General features: G+C 31.1%; 2 protein-coding genes across 4 annotated transcripts; both read left to right on the forward strand.

Moving 5' to 3' along the window:
• The first annotated feature begins 4,064 nt into the window (after window positions 1-4,064).
• LOC114185856 (putative cyclin-A3-1) lies at window positions 4,065-5,634 on the forward strand. Its single transcript, XM_028073797.1, has one exon. The coding sequence runs from the start codon at window positions 4,124-4,126 to the stop codon at window positions 5,276-5,278; it is 1,155 nt and encodes a 384-aa protein (XP_027929598.1). The 5' UTR covers window positions 4,065-4,123; the 3' UTR covers window positions 5,279-5,634.
• A 771-nt stretch (window positions 5,635-6,405) lies between these two features.
• On the forward strand, window positions 6,406-10,141 carry LOC114185814 (cellulose synthase-like protein H1). Of its 3 annotated transcripts, none has more exons than XM_028073740.1 (9): window positions 6,406-6,806; window positions 6,993-7,317; window positions 7,507-7,632; window positions 8,048-8,164; window positions 8,266-8,478; window positions 8,583-8,700; window positions 8,776-8,963; window positions 9,065-9,415; window positions 9,718-10,141. In XM_028073740.1, exons 1-9 carry the CDS (start codon window positions 6,547-6,549, stop codon window positions 9,802-9,804), a joined length of 1,785 nt encoding a protein of 594 aa, XP_027929541.1. In that variant the 5' UTR covers window positions 6,406-6,546; the 3' UTR covers window positions 9,805-10,141. The 3 variants fall into 3 exon arrangements, with proteins under 3 accessions (XP_027929541.1, XP_027929539.1, XP_027929540.1); XM_028073738.1 differs by having other exon boundaries at window positions 6,407-6,806; window positions 9,510-10,141; XM_028073739.1 differs by having other exon boundaries at window positions 6,407-6,806; window positions 8,779-8,963; window positions 9,510-10,141.
• Window positions 10,142-16,632: the final 6,491 nt, after the last annotated feature.

Raw genomic sequence — 16,632 nt, forward strand, 5'->3', positions numbered from 1 at the left:
CTTTTGGAAATCAGTTGGTTGCATTTGAGGTGTTTTTCAGCTTTGAATGAATTTCTAAATTTACTCTTCTTAACTGGTGAAATTTATGAACCAATCAACTTTGTAACATTTTCTTGTTTTTGTCTCATGCAGTGTATAATACGAGGCATGGCTGGACTTCAAGGACCTTTCTATGGAGGAGCAAACGCCTTCCATGGAAGAAACACTATTTACGATCTTTATTCTCGTCGATTTAAATTGGATAAAAGATCCTTTTCTTATCCAAATGCATAAAATTTCTTAATTCAATATTATATGTCAGAGTTTATATTTAACTGACACTGGTACAAAATAGGTATATTAAATCACTTTTAGAGGACATATTACATAAGTTCTGTAATTGATTTAATATATATCTTAGTGAAAAGAAAAAACCATTTTCGAAAGTGACCATACGAAAGAACAAAGGAGAGAACAATGACTTATTAAAGACCATCAACAAACTACCACGAACCAATACCAACCAACCACCAACTAACCATCATGGAGAACTTTGCACCCCAACTACAAACTTCACTAAGAAATTTCACAAAATACCATGGGAACCAACAGCACACATTTGGTAAAGCAATGATGTCACAAATTTGCTTCATTTGCAAAGAAGGTGGGGAAAACACCAAGCACCAAGAAAGACAACAGCAAAAAGAGCTTTCTCCACAAACAAAAATCCTAAGCATGACAAAATGAGGGAAAACACACTAACTTGTTGCATTGGTTGTTGAAGAGTGGCATGGAAGAGAAGAAGAAACTTGGTGAAGAGCGGTGCGGTAGTGGTACGAAACGGTGGTCAATGACGCCTAGAAGAGAAGAAAAAACAATGGAGGTGCGAGAGAGAAGACTGGGGTGCGAGAAAGAGGATGAAGTTCAAAAAGTGAAAAAGATTTTTGTAATTTGTAATGTAAAAAATATATTAGATCGGTTGTTTTTTTTTAACCGATCTAATATGTACATATTAGATCGGTTCTTTCTATAACCGATCTATATTAGATCGGTTCTTTTTATTATCAATTTAAAGTATTTTTCAGTATTTACAAAATTGTCACCACATTTTAAAATAAATCTGTTCTGTTTCAATCGATCTAATATCGTGTTCTAATATCACCATTTTTTCGCTTTGCTATAAAATTTCTTAATTCAATATTATGTCAGAGTTTATACTGTACTGAAAGCTTTTATTTTGCAAAATTTTGTATGAATTCAAAATTAATTAATACACTTAGTTCATGAACACACAATAATGCAATAAATATTAATAATACATAAGAAATTTGGTTTCAATTTTAAAAAATTAACATAAATCATCAAAAAAATATGCAGCAATAATTTATGGAGGGGTTGAATACAAGGATAGATTGGTTGTTGATTCTTAAATTGTTGACCTAACACGTGTTTACTATTTTGTATCTTCAGCAAGAAAAATAGAAGAAAATATATTAGTACAACAATTTGGTAGTTCAAAGGAGAGATTGCATATTCAGCTAATCAGATTACGCCTTCCAACTTTATTCATTAGCCACCCAAGTTGCTAACTGTGACTATGAATGCGGAACTTTATGGGATATAGAAGATCATGACTCGGATTGAATCTATATTTATTTTAGATTTAAATAATTAAATTAAATTTTTTATTTAAATATATTTTTTCAGCAAAACTATATTCAATTTTTTTAAATTTGATATTCAAATATTTGGATCAAGATTTAAATCTAGATCCAATATTTGGATTAAGTTCAAAATCCAAAATCCATTTTTTATAAAAGAAATTTAAATTAATTTTTTTAAAATGTGTGTCCCTAGGATCGACACTGTCGAATTTGTCAGATTTTTTGTCAGGGCCAACTCGGTCGAATTTCAGCATAGAACGGACTTGACTAACTTTTGGTTGTGGCAAACTCAGCTAACTTTCAGTTGTGGTCGACTTGGCCGAATTTTGGTCGGGGTCGGCCGAATTTGGTTGAGGCCGACTTGATCGAATTCGACTGAATTTTGGTTGGAGTCGACTCAGCCAAATTTGAACGAATTTTGGTCGGGGCCGACTCGGCCGAGTATGTAGAAATTTTGGTCAGGACTGACTCGGTAAAATTTGATTGCATACGACTAAATTTATGTTGGGGACAACGTGGCTGAATATGACCTAATTTGGGTCAGGGCCGACTCAACAAAATTTTTGTCGGGGTCGACTTGACTAGATTTAGCTGAATTTCGACCGAGGTCGATTTTGCCTAATAGGCCAAATTTTGTCCATAACCAACTCAATCAATTTTCAGATGGGTTCGAATCGACTAAATTCGGTCGAATTTCAATCAAAGCCGACTTAGTTGAATACTACCAAATTTCGGTAGCGATCGGCTCTACCGAAATATGGCCAAAGTAGGGCTAAGGCTAACTCGGCCAAATTTTGGTCAAAGCTGACTCGACTAAACTCGATTGAATTTAAGTCAAGGGCAACTCAATTGAATTCAGCCAAATTTCGGTCGGGATCGACTCGGTTGAATACGGCCAAATTTCGATCGCGACAGACTAGTCAAAATTCGGTCAAATTTCGTTTGAGACCATCTTAGCCGAATACAACCAAATTTGGGCCAAGGTAGACTAGGCTGAATACGACCAAATTTTGGCCGCAATCGTCTGAGCTGAATACAACCAAATTTCGTCTGAGGCTGACTCAGTCCAATGTAGTCAAATTTGGGACGGGGTCAACTCGGCCGAATACTTCCAAATTTGGTATGTCCAGGGTCGACTGACCAAATTTCGAGCAGGGCCGACTTGACTGAATTCAACTGAATACTCTCAAATTTTTTATAGGGCCTTGCCGATTCAGTCAAATATGACCAAATTTGGACTAGTCCATCTCATCCTTTAGTCTATCCCAACTTAAAATTTAAATTAAAAATTTAGATTGAATTTTTAAAATTTTTCATATTTAAAAATATAAATTTTAAAAATAGATATCTAATCCATAAAATATATAAAATGTAAATAAAATTAAAATCCAGTTTAATAAAATAGATTAATTTTTTAATAAAATAAATATTAATCGGATCGAATTAGATTAAGAAAATTGAATTTCTTTTGCCACCCATAAATAAAAAGGTACAAAACAGAAAAGAAAAACACTTTTTATAGACAGTCGTAAACATTTATTGCAAGAGTGAAATTTCGTTACGATTGTAGTTATCTTTAGTCATTATTGTTAAATTTTATTTTTCTTTAATCAATAATTATTTAGTTTTTCTTTGTCAACATTATGTCAGTCATGATCTCTTTTACATTAATTAAGGTTATTTTCCGTTATTTGAAGTTATTTTTTAACAGCAGTAATTAATTTTTTGTTGAAGTTGTTGTTCAACCAACACTGAAACAATTATCTTTTTATGGGTGTCAACTATTATTTGATTTTTAAATAATATAATTTAAGATTTTTAATCATTCATATATAAATATTATTGGGGATTGATCGTCATTATTATCTTTTACCTTTATTGATAAAATTATTTTTTAAGTAGATTTGAATAACTTCTTTCAATTTAAAGTATGCAATATATTTTTCTTAACAAAATTTATAGAAAAATTTTCACCTGACATCCCTAATGTTATTTTATGATAGATTTCATGTACTTTTATATATGATAAAAAAATATCAATTTAACAAATTCAAATTATATTTTAAATAAAATATTCAAAAATTCAACAATTTAAAATAAAAATAAATTTCATATATAGTAATAGAAAATTTGTAAAATTTCCTAAGATCAGCATAAATAATTATTTCAATTTTTTATTTACAATGTTGACACTGCCTTTGAAAAAAAAAGTATTGATATTATTAATCTTTCTAGAATATTTTCTATTAATGTATAATTTTCTCTTTTACTTGATCGGAGACAAGCTGAAATATTTGTCACTTTCCACGTCATCTTACAATCTGATGGCGGAAAAGAAGCGCGCCCTCCCAGCATGTGAAAATTATCTTTTATTCCTAAACAAACCTAAACCACTCTATACCTTTGAATTTGGAACCAAAACGAAATCCCTAAATTTTCAGTGACGCCAAATCTCGAAATTTTCAGACACACTGGTTTTCATGTTGTTTTCATTTTCGAACCCTCCTTCTCTTGTCTACCCCTTATACATAAACATGACAACAATCTCTCTTCTCCACCAAAAACTCCAATCCATCTTCTTTTCCATCTGTTTGTTCTCACCCTCTCTTCCAAATTCACACCACAGAAGGAACAAGATGGAGACTCGTGCCGCCTCAAAGAGAAAGGCAAACGCTATGGTCTTGGTCCAAAAACAACACCCCAAAAGGCATAGGGTTTCGTTTGCTCAAAATCCTCCCAAAGAGAAATTGCAAGATGTGAAGAATCCCAATGCGAAGAAGCCATCTCCCACAACCTACCACTCTTCTTCCTCCCGAGATGAATCTCTTGTTTCCGATTTCTATGAGTATCTTCATGAAATGGAGATACAGAGAAAGAGGAGACCAATGGTTGACTACATTGAGAAAGTTCAGAAACTGTTTACGCCAACCATGAGAGGAATCTTGGTGGATTGGTTAGTAGAAGTGGGTGAGGAGTACAAGCTTCTCCCGGACACTCTTCATCTCTCTGTTTCTTACATTGATAGGTTCTTGTCTGTTAATCCTGTCACTAAATCCAGACTTCAGTTGCTGGGTGTTTCCTCCATGCTCATTGCATCCAAATACGAGGAAATCGATCCACCCTGTGTGGACGACTTTTGCAGTATTACCGATCACACATATGACAAGGAAGAGGTAGTTAAGATGGAAGCTGACATATTACAGTCACTGAAGTTTGAAATGGGAAATCCTACTGTGAACACATTTCTCAGGAGGTTTGCTGATGTTGCTTCTGATCACGAAATGACTCCAAATTCACAGATTGAATTTTTGAGTCACTATCTTGCTGAGTTAAGTTTGCTGGATTATGATTGTTTGAGATTTTTGCCTTCTGTTGTGGCAGCATCAGCTGTATTTCTTTCCAGATTTATTACCTCGCCTGAAGTACATCCATGGAGTTATTCTTTGAGTGAATGCTCAGGTTACAAACCAGCTGAATTGAAAGAATGTGTCAAAATATTGCATGACTTGTATTTGTTACGAAAGGCAGCATCCTTCAAAGCTGTTCGAGATAAGTACAAGCAGCAGAAGTTCAAATGCGTTGCAAACCTGTCTTCTCTTCCTTATATACCCAATTGTTACTTTGAAGATCTTTAAAGATGCATGGGACTCAATTAACATAAATTGTACAGTTTATTGTTCATCTTGAGGCTTGAAGGAAACACAACACGCAATTTTGATGGTTACTGCTGAACAATTCTGATAGTCTTTCAATAGCATGTACTAGGAAAATTATGGTGTAGGATGAGGTCAAAATTACATAATTCATTGCTTAGAATTTGATGTGAACAAAGTCACCTTGTAAAAGATCTTTGGGATCTTGTGAGATGTCTTCAGCATTATTGATACAAGTGATGGTTGCAAACTTGGGGGAGATTTTGTGCTTCAACCAATAAAGAACTAGAGTTTTACTGTGCTATTTTTGTGCCTAGTGCACTAATCTATTAAAGATTCTCTCTCCGTGATTTGAGTATCAAAAGTTAGCTTTTGTTCTTTTACATAATGTTTCAACATTAACAAACTTTTCCATAATAAATTTCTTGGAAAGACAATAAAATAAAATAAATTCTATAGATTAAAATTATACTATATAAATTAATCTTTTTAAAGTATAAAATAATTTCTATAAATTAATTTATACAATTTTAAATAATTTATACAAATCTTATAGAACATGTAAGTAGCATGTCCGTCGTAATACTATTATGTGCAAAATAGTTCAGTCCCATCCGTTAAATAAATTGTCTTAACACAATGATGATACAGGACTTATGACAACACCAATTCTAGTGTTAAATATTCAAAAAAAAAAATGTGTTTTTGTCTGTCACGGGTATTCTAAGTTTTTGATACGTGATAGTAAGTAACTTACCTGATGACCCATTTTTCACCTGTTCAATAAATTGTCTTAACACAATGATGATACAGGACTTATGACAACACCAATTCTAGTGTTAAATATTCATAAATAAAGGTCTTTTTGTCTGTCACGGGTATTCTAAGTTTTCGATACGTGATAGTAAGTAACTTACCTGATGACCCATTTTCCAACCATTGAGAAGCTATGCAACACACTTCATTGTACGTAATGAGTTGAGGTAACAGACAAGTGCTTGGTGACAGTAGCCAAAAACATCAACTAGTATTATAATATAAAGGAAAATGACATAGTCAGTCAATGATTTATACAGGACAAATTTCCCTAATAAACTTTCTATATGTTAGATAGTGAATTTCAGATACTCTCAACACCACATGTTACACAACTTTCCCATTCTGCAGATGATAGATCATTCTCTGAGGAATCTCAAACCTCTAGGCGATAAGTAACAGTGCTATTGTTCTAGTTTCTTACAGTTTGCTCAATGGCCAACCAAGAACATGATCTCCCTCTCTATGAAAAAGTTTGGCTCAAACGAACATTTCAAAGAGTGATAGACTCCTTAATTTTATTCCTCCTCCTCTTTCTTCTTAGTAATCGAGTTCTCTCATCCCACAACTTCACTTTCCCATGGTTACTTGCTTTCATATGCGAATCCTGGTTCACCTTCACTTGGATTGTCATTCTCAACGCCAAGTGGAGTCCTGCAGTCACCATAACCTACCCAGATCGTCTCTTGCAAAGGTACATAATAACATACAGCGATTGCTGATTTCTGTTTCGAATCCGGTTTCCTATTCGGATGAACTTTTTCCCTTCTTCATGTACTTCCATAATTTGCTAGTTGGTAAATGCTTATTCTTGGTTTTTAGTGCTATTCATGTGATTATTATCTGTGGACTTGTAATTTAGTTTTTTTAATCTCAATAGGGTTCAAGAGCTTCCACCAGTTGACTTGCTTGTTACAACAGCAGACCCAGTACTTGAATCCCCTATCATCACAGTCAACACTGTTTTATCTCTTCTAGCTCTTGACTATCCTGCTAACAAGCTAGCTTGCTATGTTTCTGATGATGGCTGCTCCCCTGTTACTTTCTATGCCCTTGTAGAAGCCTCCAAATTTGCTAAGTTTTGGGTTCCTTTCTGTAAGAAGCATAGCCTACAAGTGAGAGCACCCTTTAGATACTTCTCTGATGTTACCATAAACAATAATCAACACTCACTTCAATTCAAACAAGAATGGTTACGAGTGAAGGTGAGTGCAACAACCTTGCCCTGCATTATTAAAATTTCAAACTAGTCCTCTAACGCCTGAACACATTCATAACAATGAGATGAGCACCAAACATAAGTGCAGATGAAATTTGGAGATGTATAATACGTTTGAACTTTCCAAATACTCTGACGATAAACTGCAGAGTTATTTTTTTTTTGTATTTTGCAGGAGATGTACGACAATCTAAGCCAAAAAATTGAAGAGGTGATACATAAAACAATTCCACTCCAACTTGATGGAGAATTTGCTGTTTTCTCGAATACAGAACAAAGAAATCATCCAAGCATAGTTAAGGTAACAAAAATATCATGATTCTTAATGGGTTGAGACTACATAGAAATTAAACACAAATGTTTTAAAATCAAATAATATCTTGATAATTATTGTTGTAAGAAACCGAAAGCATTAGTAGAGATATTTCCACGAACTATTTTGACTACCTTAATTTCTAAATTCTAACGTCCGAAGATGTCAGAAATGTTATCTACCCATAAATCTGTGTACATTGCCATTTCTTTTCTCTCCTTTACACTATCCATTTTACTTCTTTTCTATTTATTTCTTGCCAAATTTATACAGTCAAATCTGAAGATGAAAAAATAAATCTTCCATTTTACATTAATCTTTTTTAATATCTTTTCCTGTCAAAGTTTTTGAGCTTGCACGTCTAAAGAACAAGAAAACATTTACTTACATGACATATGAACAGGTTATATTAGAAAACAAGGAAGGTCGTTTTGATGGGTTGTCTCACTTAATCTATGTATCAAGAGAGAAGAGACCACAGTACCATCACAATTACAAAGCCGGAGCAATGAATGTGTTGGTAAGTTAGTTTGTCAACTGGTGTGTAGTTCTTGGAATTTGGATTCTCATTTTTTTAATTCAACCATAAGTTATTAATTTGAATTAATAACTCATGTGCAGACAAGAGTGTCTGGATTAATGAGCAATGCTCCCTTTATGTTGAACGTAGACTGTGACATGGTTGTGAACAATCCCAAGATTGTTCTACACGCTCTGTGCATTTTTATGGATTCACAAAAAGGGAAAGATGTTGCTTTCGTTCAATGTTTCCAACAGTTCTATGATGGAATAAAAGATGACCCTTTTGGAAATCAGTGGGTGGCTGCATTTGAGGTGTTTTTCAGCTTTAAATGAAGTTCTAAGTTTACACTTCACAAGTGAAATTTATGAAAGAAAGAACTTTTGAACTAATATTTTCTTGTTTTCGTCTCATGCAGTACATAATACGGGGCATGGCTGGACTTCAAGGACCTTTCTACGGAGGAACAAACACCTTCCATAGAAGAAACACTATTTACGGTCTTTATCCTCATGAAATTGAAACCGGGATAAAAGGTCTTATCCAAATCCACGAAATTTCTTATTCTTAAACAGTGGACCCAGAACGTGTTTATTATTTTGTATCTTCAGCAGGAAAATTAGAAGAAGATATATTAATACAACAATTTGGAAGCTCAAAGGAGTTCATCAATTCAGCAGCCCATGTTTTGGGAGGGAGTGCATATTCAGCTAATGAGATTACTCCTTCCAACTTTATTGAGGCAGCAACCCAAGTTGCTAATTGTGAATATGAATGTGATACTTTCTGGGGTAAAAAGGTACGAAACAGAAACAAAAACATAATTTTTAGACGATAGTAAACCATTTCTTGCAAAAGATAAGTTTTGTTACTCAGCTTTGACAATTTTGGAAAGTGTAGTTGGGGTGGTTGTATGGATCAATCTCAGAAGATGTACCAACAGGGTTGAATATTCAAAGAAAAGGTTGGAGATCAGAGTGTTGCACCCCAGATCCAATTGCCTTCAAAGGATGTGCTCCAAGAGGATTACTCTCTACAGTTATACAACAAAAGAGATGGGGTTCAGGCCTTACTGTAGTCTTTTTTGGGAAGCATTCTCCTCTTGTGTGCATGCTCTTTGGTAAGGTCCAATTCAGGGCAGGCTTGTCTTATTTTTGGCTTACCAACTGGGGTTTGCGTGCTGCATTCCTAGTTTCCTATGTTGCTCTAATTGCATATTGCATGATTGCCAACACCAGTATCTTTCCTCAGGTTTGATTCAAATTCCAATCCAGTTTTAATGGCTAGGTTATATTATATGCTATGCTAGACAATACATATGATTCTTAATTCTGTTTTGTTCCAGGGACTTGTCCTTTGGATTGCAATTTCTGTTTTTGTGATTTACAATATACATACTCTATTAGAGTACCTCACAATTGGGTTGTCTATAAGACATTGGTGGAACAATCAAAGAATGTGTGTGATGAGAACCACGAGTGCATGGTTTATTGGATTTTTGAGTGCTATGCTTAAGCTATCAAGAATTTCAGATACTTTGTTTGAAATAACAGAGAAGGAACACAGTGCTTCTGGTGCTGATGGAAACAATGCAGATGCTGGAAGGTTCACGTTCGACGAGTCCCCAGTTTTTGTGGTAGGCACCACCATTTTGTTGGTGCATTTGACAGCCATGTTGATAATGTTTTTGAGGTTGCAACCAAATCCTTTTGGAAATGGGTGCGGAGTAGGGGAGTTCATTTGTAGTACATACCTGGTACTGTGCTACTGGCCATATTTGAAAGGCTTGTTTAGCAGAGGAAAATACGGAATCCCCCTATCCACCATTTTCATGTCATCCGTGTTTGCATTAGTCTTTGTGCATTTTTGTAGAAGTAATATTATCTGAAAGCTCTTTGGGGAAAAAGAACTTGTTTCATATTGAATTTGTCTATGAACATAGTTTGTTAATAATATAGTCAAGCCACATTAACTTCTTACGGATTTTTTCTCTTGTTTTTTTGTTATGGTTCTTTCGTTTATTGTGGTGTGTGTTGTTTGTAACTTTCTCATGTTTAGTGAACTTGGTGAAAATCCAGGACAAACTGGTGTGGTAAATGTGTAACTTAAGTATAACCATGTCTTTTGCAAAGTACGAAGTTGAGAAGTTCACTGGAAGCAATGACTTCAAATTATGGTGATTAAATATGTGTGCTTGTTCAATAAGGTCTCTTGAAAGCTTCAGAAGGTGAATCCAAGATTTATTGTGAAAGAACTAAAAGCTACTAAATAAAGTTACTTATATATGTGATCAATAAATATCATTCAGTTACTCTAACGTCTATTGTAGTTATTTTGCAGTCATCATTGTGAAAATATATTTAGTTAAAATACTCTATTGGTTCACGTTTTTTTCAAAAATCTCAAATAGATCCTTTTAAGATTTTTTTGGTCTCACTTATATTCATATTTTTTAAAATACGTAATAATTAGGTCTATTTTGTTAGTATGATGATAACGGTGTTAAAAATGTGTCACGTGTCAGCTTCTCGTTTTTATGATTTTTTTTTGAATTTTTTTTAAATATTTACATCAGTTTTATATTTTTATACTTTATATTTTTAGATCAGCTTTATATTTTTTGTTTGCTTCGTCTGACATTTATGATTTTACTGAGTTTTTTCTTATCATCTAACTTTTTATTTTTGTAATATTTATTCTTTATAATTTGATTTTTTTTTAACTTTTTTAGTTTTATTAGTCTAATCTTTTTTTTTTAATTTTCTAACCTTTATATTTTTATATCATATACTCTTTACATTTTTCTAAATGATTTAAACTTTATATTTTCATATCATTTACTTTTCACAGTTTTTTTTTCATCATTTAAGCTCTGTATTTTTAGATTTATACTTTGTATTTTTCTACATCATCTATCATTAGTATTTTTAGATAATTTATTCTACATTTTTTACATTGTTTATCCTTTATGTATTTAGAAACTTTTCTTCTTATATTTTTCGGAATTGTCTATATTTTGTATTTTAAAATCATCTATTCTTTATATTTTTTGAATCGTCTAACTTTTTTATTTTTAAGTTGATTACTCTTTACTTTTACTTTAAAATTGTTCAATTTTTATATTTTTAAAAGTATTCATTATTTCTTTTCTCAACCTTTGTATCTTTTTAATATAATATATATTCACTAACCTAAACAACACACAAAAAACTAGTGTTTATAAAAAAAGTACTTTTAATTTGTACTTTCTTCAATTAGTTTATTGTAGAAAGAAAAAGAAATTAACAATTTTAAAATAATGACACATAACATTTTTTTAATAAATATGAAAAATAAAAAATAATCTTTCATTTACACAAATGTTACAAATATAAGAAAAGTTATGCGTAAAACTTATATTACGTTATATTACATTAATCATATAAGATGTATCTTATTAACATTTTTTATAAATAAAATAAAATAAAATGCTTAAATATCTTTTTTCGTCCTCATTTTCGTAGTGTTTGTTGCGGATGACCTTATTTTTACCAAATGTTTAAAATGATCATCATTCTCGTAATTCGTGTTTAATTTAGTCCGTTTGTGTGACGCCGTTTAAATCTGTAACGGAGCACTGTACATGCATTGTTTGTATTATGTTGTTGAGTTGTGGTGTATTACGTGTACAGTACAACTGTAGTAATTAGACAGTTGGGGATAAATAGGTGAGCTAGCTAGGGTTTTGAGAATGAATTGTTGGGCAGGTGGTGCCTTCCTGCAATCTTCTTCCTCCATTCCCAATTCGTGTTGGTGCCTTGTTGCAATCTTCTTCCTGCAATCCCACTATCTAGGTATGTCACAGTCCCAAACTTCTTCCTTTACCTCTGGTTGTAATCGTTGGAGGCAATAGTGTTGTAGCACTCCCTGCAATGTTGGTGGTTCAACGAAATCTCAAAACATAATCACGAAAACTCTAACCCCAACTAGTTGAAATCAGCAAACTTTATCACAATTCCGAAAACCCTAAACCCAAGAGCAAAGTACTTACCTCGTCAATGATAATTATTTGGAAACTTGAAATCGAACGAAGAAATCACCATGTCCAATTGCTTCCTCTGAAAATCGGGAATGCAGAAATCGCCTCCCACCCACCAGAATCTCTAATTGCAGCGTCAATCCCTAATTGAACAGTTTGCCCCAAATTGGAATTTTAACATTATTAATCCAACTGTACTGTACACCTAATGAACTACAATTCAACTTAATATAAACAGTGTTACATGTACAATGCTCTCTGTTACTGATTTAAACGGTGTCATACAAAAGGACTAAATTAAACACAAATTACAAAAATGATGACCATTTTAAACATTTGGTAAAAATGAGATTATCCGCAATAAACACTATAAAAATGAAGACGAAAAAGATATTTAAGCCAAAATAAAAATAATAATAAAAACAAAAATACATTTTACTTTATAATTATTTTTACATTTTTAAATTTAAAAATTTATTTCTTTTATTTCCTTAAAACAAAGCATAAATTTTATTCACCACGTATCTTAAAAAATTAGGTAGTTTCTATGTCTGTGTTAACACGTTTAGGTAATTACGTACAGTGATTTGAGTTTGTTAGTGAGGGCCTGCACAAGGATGGATTGAATTCTAGAAGGTTTGACACCAAGCATAGGCACGTGTGTCACACGTATAGAGATACAAATTCTACATTTACATTTTCTTTTTCTTTTTCACTGCCAATAGTTCATAGGACAAAAAATTTTATACAAAAAAAAATCATAAGATTAATATATTATCAAAACGATAACTTATTTGAAATCCAAATCGAATATTAACTTATTTGAAATCCAAATCGAATATTAGTAAAGTTCGGTCAGACTTTGGTCAAGTTGAGTGATGCAAAGATTAGGTATATTTAAATCAATCCAAAGTTGTTATAGGGTTGGATTGGATAAAGTCAAATACATTAGGCTAGGTAACGCCTAAGTTAAATTAAGTCGAGTTAAATTTATATTTTATTGATTTGAGTTATTTTGTTAGTGTGGTGGTAATATATTAAGGATGTGTCACGTGCTAGCTCTTTATTTTTTTTTTTGAATTTTTTGATTTTCTTTTTAAATTATTCATGTCACATGTTAAGTAAGGTGACACATGTCAAGTCATTGTTTGAATATCAATTTGGTCCACATATTTGTTATTTTGATTATATTTTAGTCCATTTATTTTAAAATTTTAAATATATTTATTTTAACTTTTTACAAAATTTGTTTTAAAATTTTATATTTAAATTTATAAAATTTTTATTTTTAAACCAACTATAACATTTGTATATAAATTATTTAAACCAATTTTGTAACAAGTTAAAATAAATATTTTAAAACAAAATATAAGTAAAGTTTAATGTAAAATAAAAATTTAAATAAACTAATTATTATTAAAATGTTTAATAAAAATATCATTATAAAATTTATATAAAAATCAAATTTGGTCTGAATTTAGAGAGGATGAAATTGAAAATTAAAAAATAATGGACTGAAATATAATCAAAATAACAAATATATAGACCAAATTGAGATTCAGACAATGACTTGACATGTGTCACCTTATTGACTTGACACATGACAAATATTGACGTGACATGTGACATAAATAATTTAAAAAAATTAAGAAAATTTAAAAAAAAAATTCAAAAAAATTCAAAAAAAATTCAAAAAATAAAATAAAATTAGGAGCTGACACATGGTGCATCCTTAACACCATTATCATCATACTAATGGAATGAACCTAATTATTACGCATTTTCAAAAATATGGACTTATTGAAACTAAAAAAAATCTTAAAACCTATTTGAAATTTTTGAAAAAAACGTGAACCAATAAAATAATTTAACCTATTAAAAATACATCAATATGCGATCTATCAACAACATATATCTTTTCGTTTTTTTTTTCATAACTATTAACTATTTTAGTTAATAATTTGACAATTTAATTTATTTATAAATACTAGAGTCAACTCAATTCTGATAAATGACCCCGCTCATTTTGAGCGCCTAAAGAGTACCTATTCTATTGATGATTTTAAATTGCCATAAAAACTTGTACCACGAAGTAACAAATGGACAGAAGGTGGACACATGACCATGTTCCCAACCATCTATGTAACATCATTAATTACTTTTATGAGGCCAACCCATGAAATTACAAACCCTGCCTTTTTTACCAAAACATCTCAATAATCCACTTTCAATTCAAATTTCAATATCTACATAAAAGTAAAAATAAAAGAACATTTTAAAAACACACTTTAAAAATTACCCCTACATATTTTAATAGTCTTTTAATAAGGAATCAAATATACTATTTTCATAAATGGCAAGATGGCTCAATCCAACTGTTTCGATTCATATACTATTGATTATGTTAAAACCAGATTAGGCTTATAAAATACACATACCGAAAATTTTAACAGTTAAAGGTTGACTTGATTAGGCTTATAAAATACACATTCCGAAAATTTAAAAAAAAAAGTTGACTTGATAACTGATACGTTTAGTTTTTTTTAAGGTTAAATTTATTTTTAGTCCTTTAATTTTTATTGAAAATAAAAATCAGTTTTTTAAAAAATTTAAATTAATTTAGTCACTCAATTCTTTAAATACGTGCACTTAGTTTTTTAAACTAAATTTTTGTAAGTTTAGTTGACGTTTTGATGTAAACTGACAAATGTATGTGAAACGTCAAATAAATTTAATAAAATTTAGTTGGTTAAAAGAACTAGATCTATGCACTTCTAAAAATAATGAACTAAATTTGTTCAAAATATCTAAAAACATAATTTCAATTTTTATTAAAAATTGATTGACAAAAACATATTTAATTTTTTATTTAATTTTAGTTGTATTTTCTAAAAAAATTTCGATTATAATTATGACGAATATATTAAAAGTATGCCGTGAATAAATTTTAAGTTTTAATTAATTAATTAATATTTTTAATTAGAAAAAAATGAAAATAATTATTTACATTTATTTGTTAAAATATTAAATCATAATTAATAATTAAAACTTAATCTACAATTCTTAATAATTTAAATTATAATATTATTATTTATTTATCTCATTAAAAAAGTAATATTATACAATAATAATTTTTAAATTATTTTTTATTTTAGTTTTCATTTAAAAAAAGGACACCCTTTGATCTCTAATCTGCAAACGAACCGAATCAAATAGATCGACGGATTCAAAATTGTAATAGAACCCACTAAACTAGACTTACAGATCGGCCTCCTGGAACATATATGTCGCCATTGTTATGTCTCTACTTGTCTGGTTCATTAACAAAACCAACTAAATAAAATTAAGAAAAATGATATGTTAACAATTGTTTTTGAACGATTTATCTTACTACCTGATATAGCAATGATTTTTTCTTTTTCAAATTTTTTTTTCAAATTTTTACGTTGGATACTTGAGTGCGAGATAGAAAAAGGAAGGTTGTTGGAATTACAGAAGTGAGAGAAGCAAGTAGAGAGAGAGCGAAGTGGAAGTGGTGAGAGAAGTGAAGAGCAGTTTGTGGTTTCTCCATCCCTAGGTTTGATTTTCCCCCTTTCCTCTAAGTTTTTTCTTCCTCCATCTCCGCAGTCGATTGTTCGTCACCCCTATAATTTTCTTCTTCTTCCATGGCCGTAGTTTTCTTCTTCCTTCATTCTGCAAGTTTCTTGTTCGTTTGTTTTGGAAGATATTTTCAGACTGGGTTCGTCATCTCCCTTTTGGTGGAGTAGAAAAAGTTCTGGGTTTACCCACTACAACAAATTTGTTGTATTCCTTGATGTTTGTGCAAATGAGACATTTTTATTTCTGTTTTTGGTTAATATATGATAAAGTTTGGATTTTTTTTAAAACAATGTTGTTCAAGACTGGATTGGTGAAACATGATTAGTGTTTTTCATTCTGCTATGGTCTACATTGGTGAAGAGGCACGAACCATACATGTTAAATTTTCAAAATTTAAATGCTACTACCTTTATGTGGGTGAGGAAAAACAATGTAATGCAGAAAAAAGTACAGGTTCGCACTTACGATAACACAATTTTGCACTTAAACTGGAAGTTTTTCATATCCAATAAATTATAAACAATCTCCAAAATTTATAAACATTATTCTTTATCAATTGGTGTGAGTTAACTTTATTAATGAAGTGTATAATTTACTCATGTCACCAAACAAAATACTTATCATTCAAGCCAACAAGTGGAAACATTTTATGCCCATAAATTTAATATAGATTATTAAAAGTTTCTAATTTATGTGCGAAGCAGGGGTTTCATAAGTGCAAACCTGAATTTTTCTACATATTAGCCATTACGTTTTTAGAATTTAACATGACTGCATCATGGTTGAAGTTGTTTGGAATAAGGTGTACCCATTTAAAGAAATGGTTTTGTCAGTCGTTATCCCACGTGTA

The sequence above is a fragment of the Vigna unguiculata genome, chromosome 5 (genome assembly GCF_004118075.2).
Source record: "Vigna unguiculata cultivar IT97K-499-35 chromosome 5, ASM411807v1, whole genome shotgun sequence".
Lineage (NCBI taxonomy): Eukaryota > Viridiplantae > Streptophyta > Magnoliopsida > Fabales > Fabaceae > Vigna > Vigna unguiculata.

Excerpts from the sequence above, each read along its gene's own strand:
- LOC114185856 (XM_028073797.1), top strand. The coding sequence starts at position 4,124 with ATGTTGTTTTCATTTTCGAACCCTCCTTCTCTTGTCTACCCCTTATAC.
- LOC114185814 (XM_028073738.1), top strand. The coding sequence starts at position 6,547 with ATGGCCAACCAAGAACATGATCTCCCTCTCTATGAAAAAGTTTGGCTC. Across the intron at positions 7,633-8,047 it reads ATCATCCAAGCATAGTTAAG|GTTATATTAGAAAACAAGGA; the intron begins GTAACAAAAATA and ends ACATATGAACAG. Across the intron at positions 8,479-8,582 it reads AGTGGGTGGCTGCATTTGAG|TACATAATACGGGGCATGGC; the intron begins GTGTTTTTCAGC and ends CGTCTCATGCAG.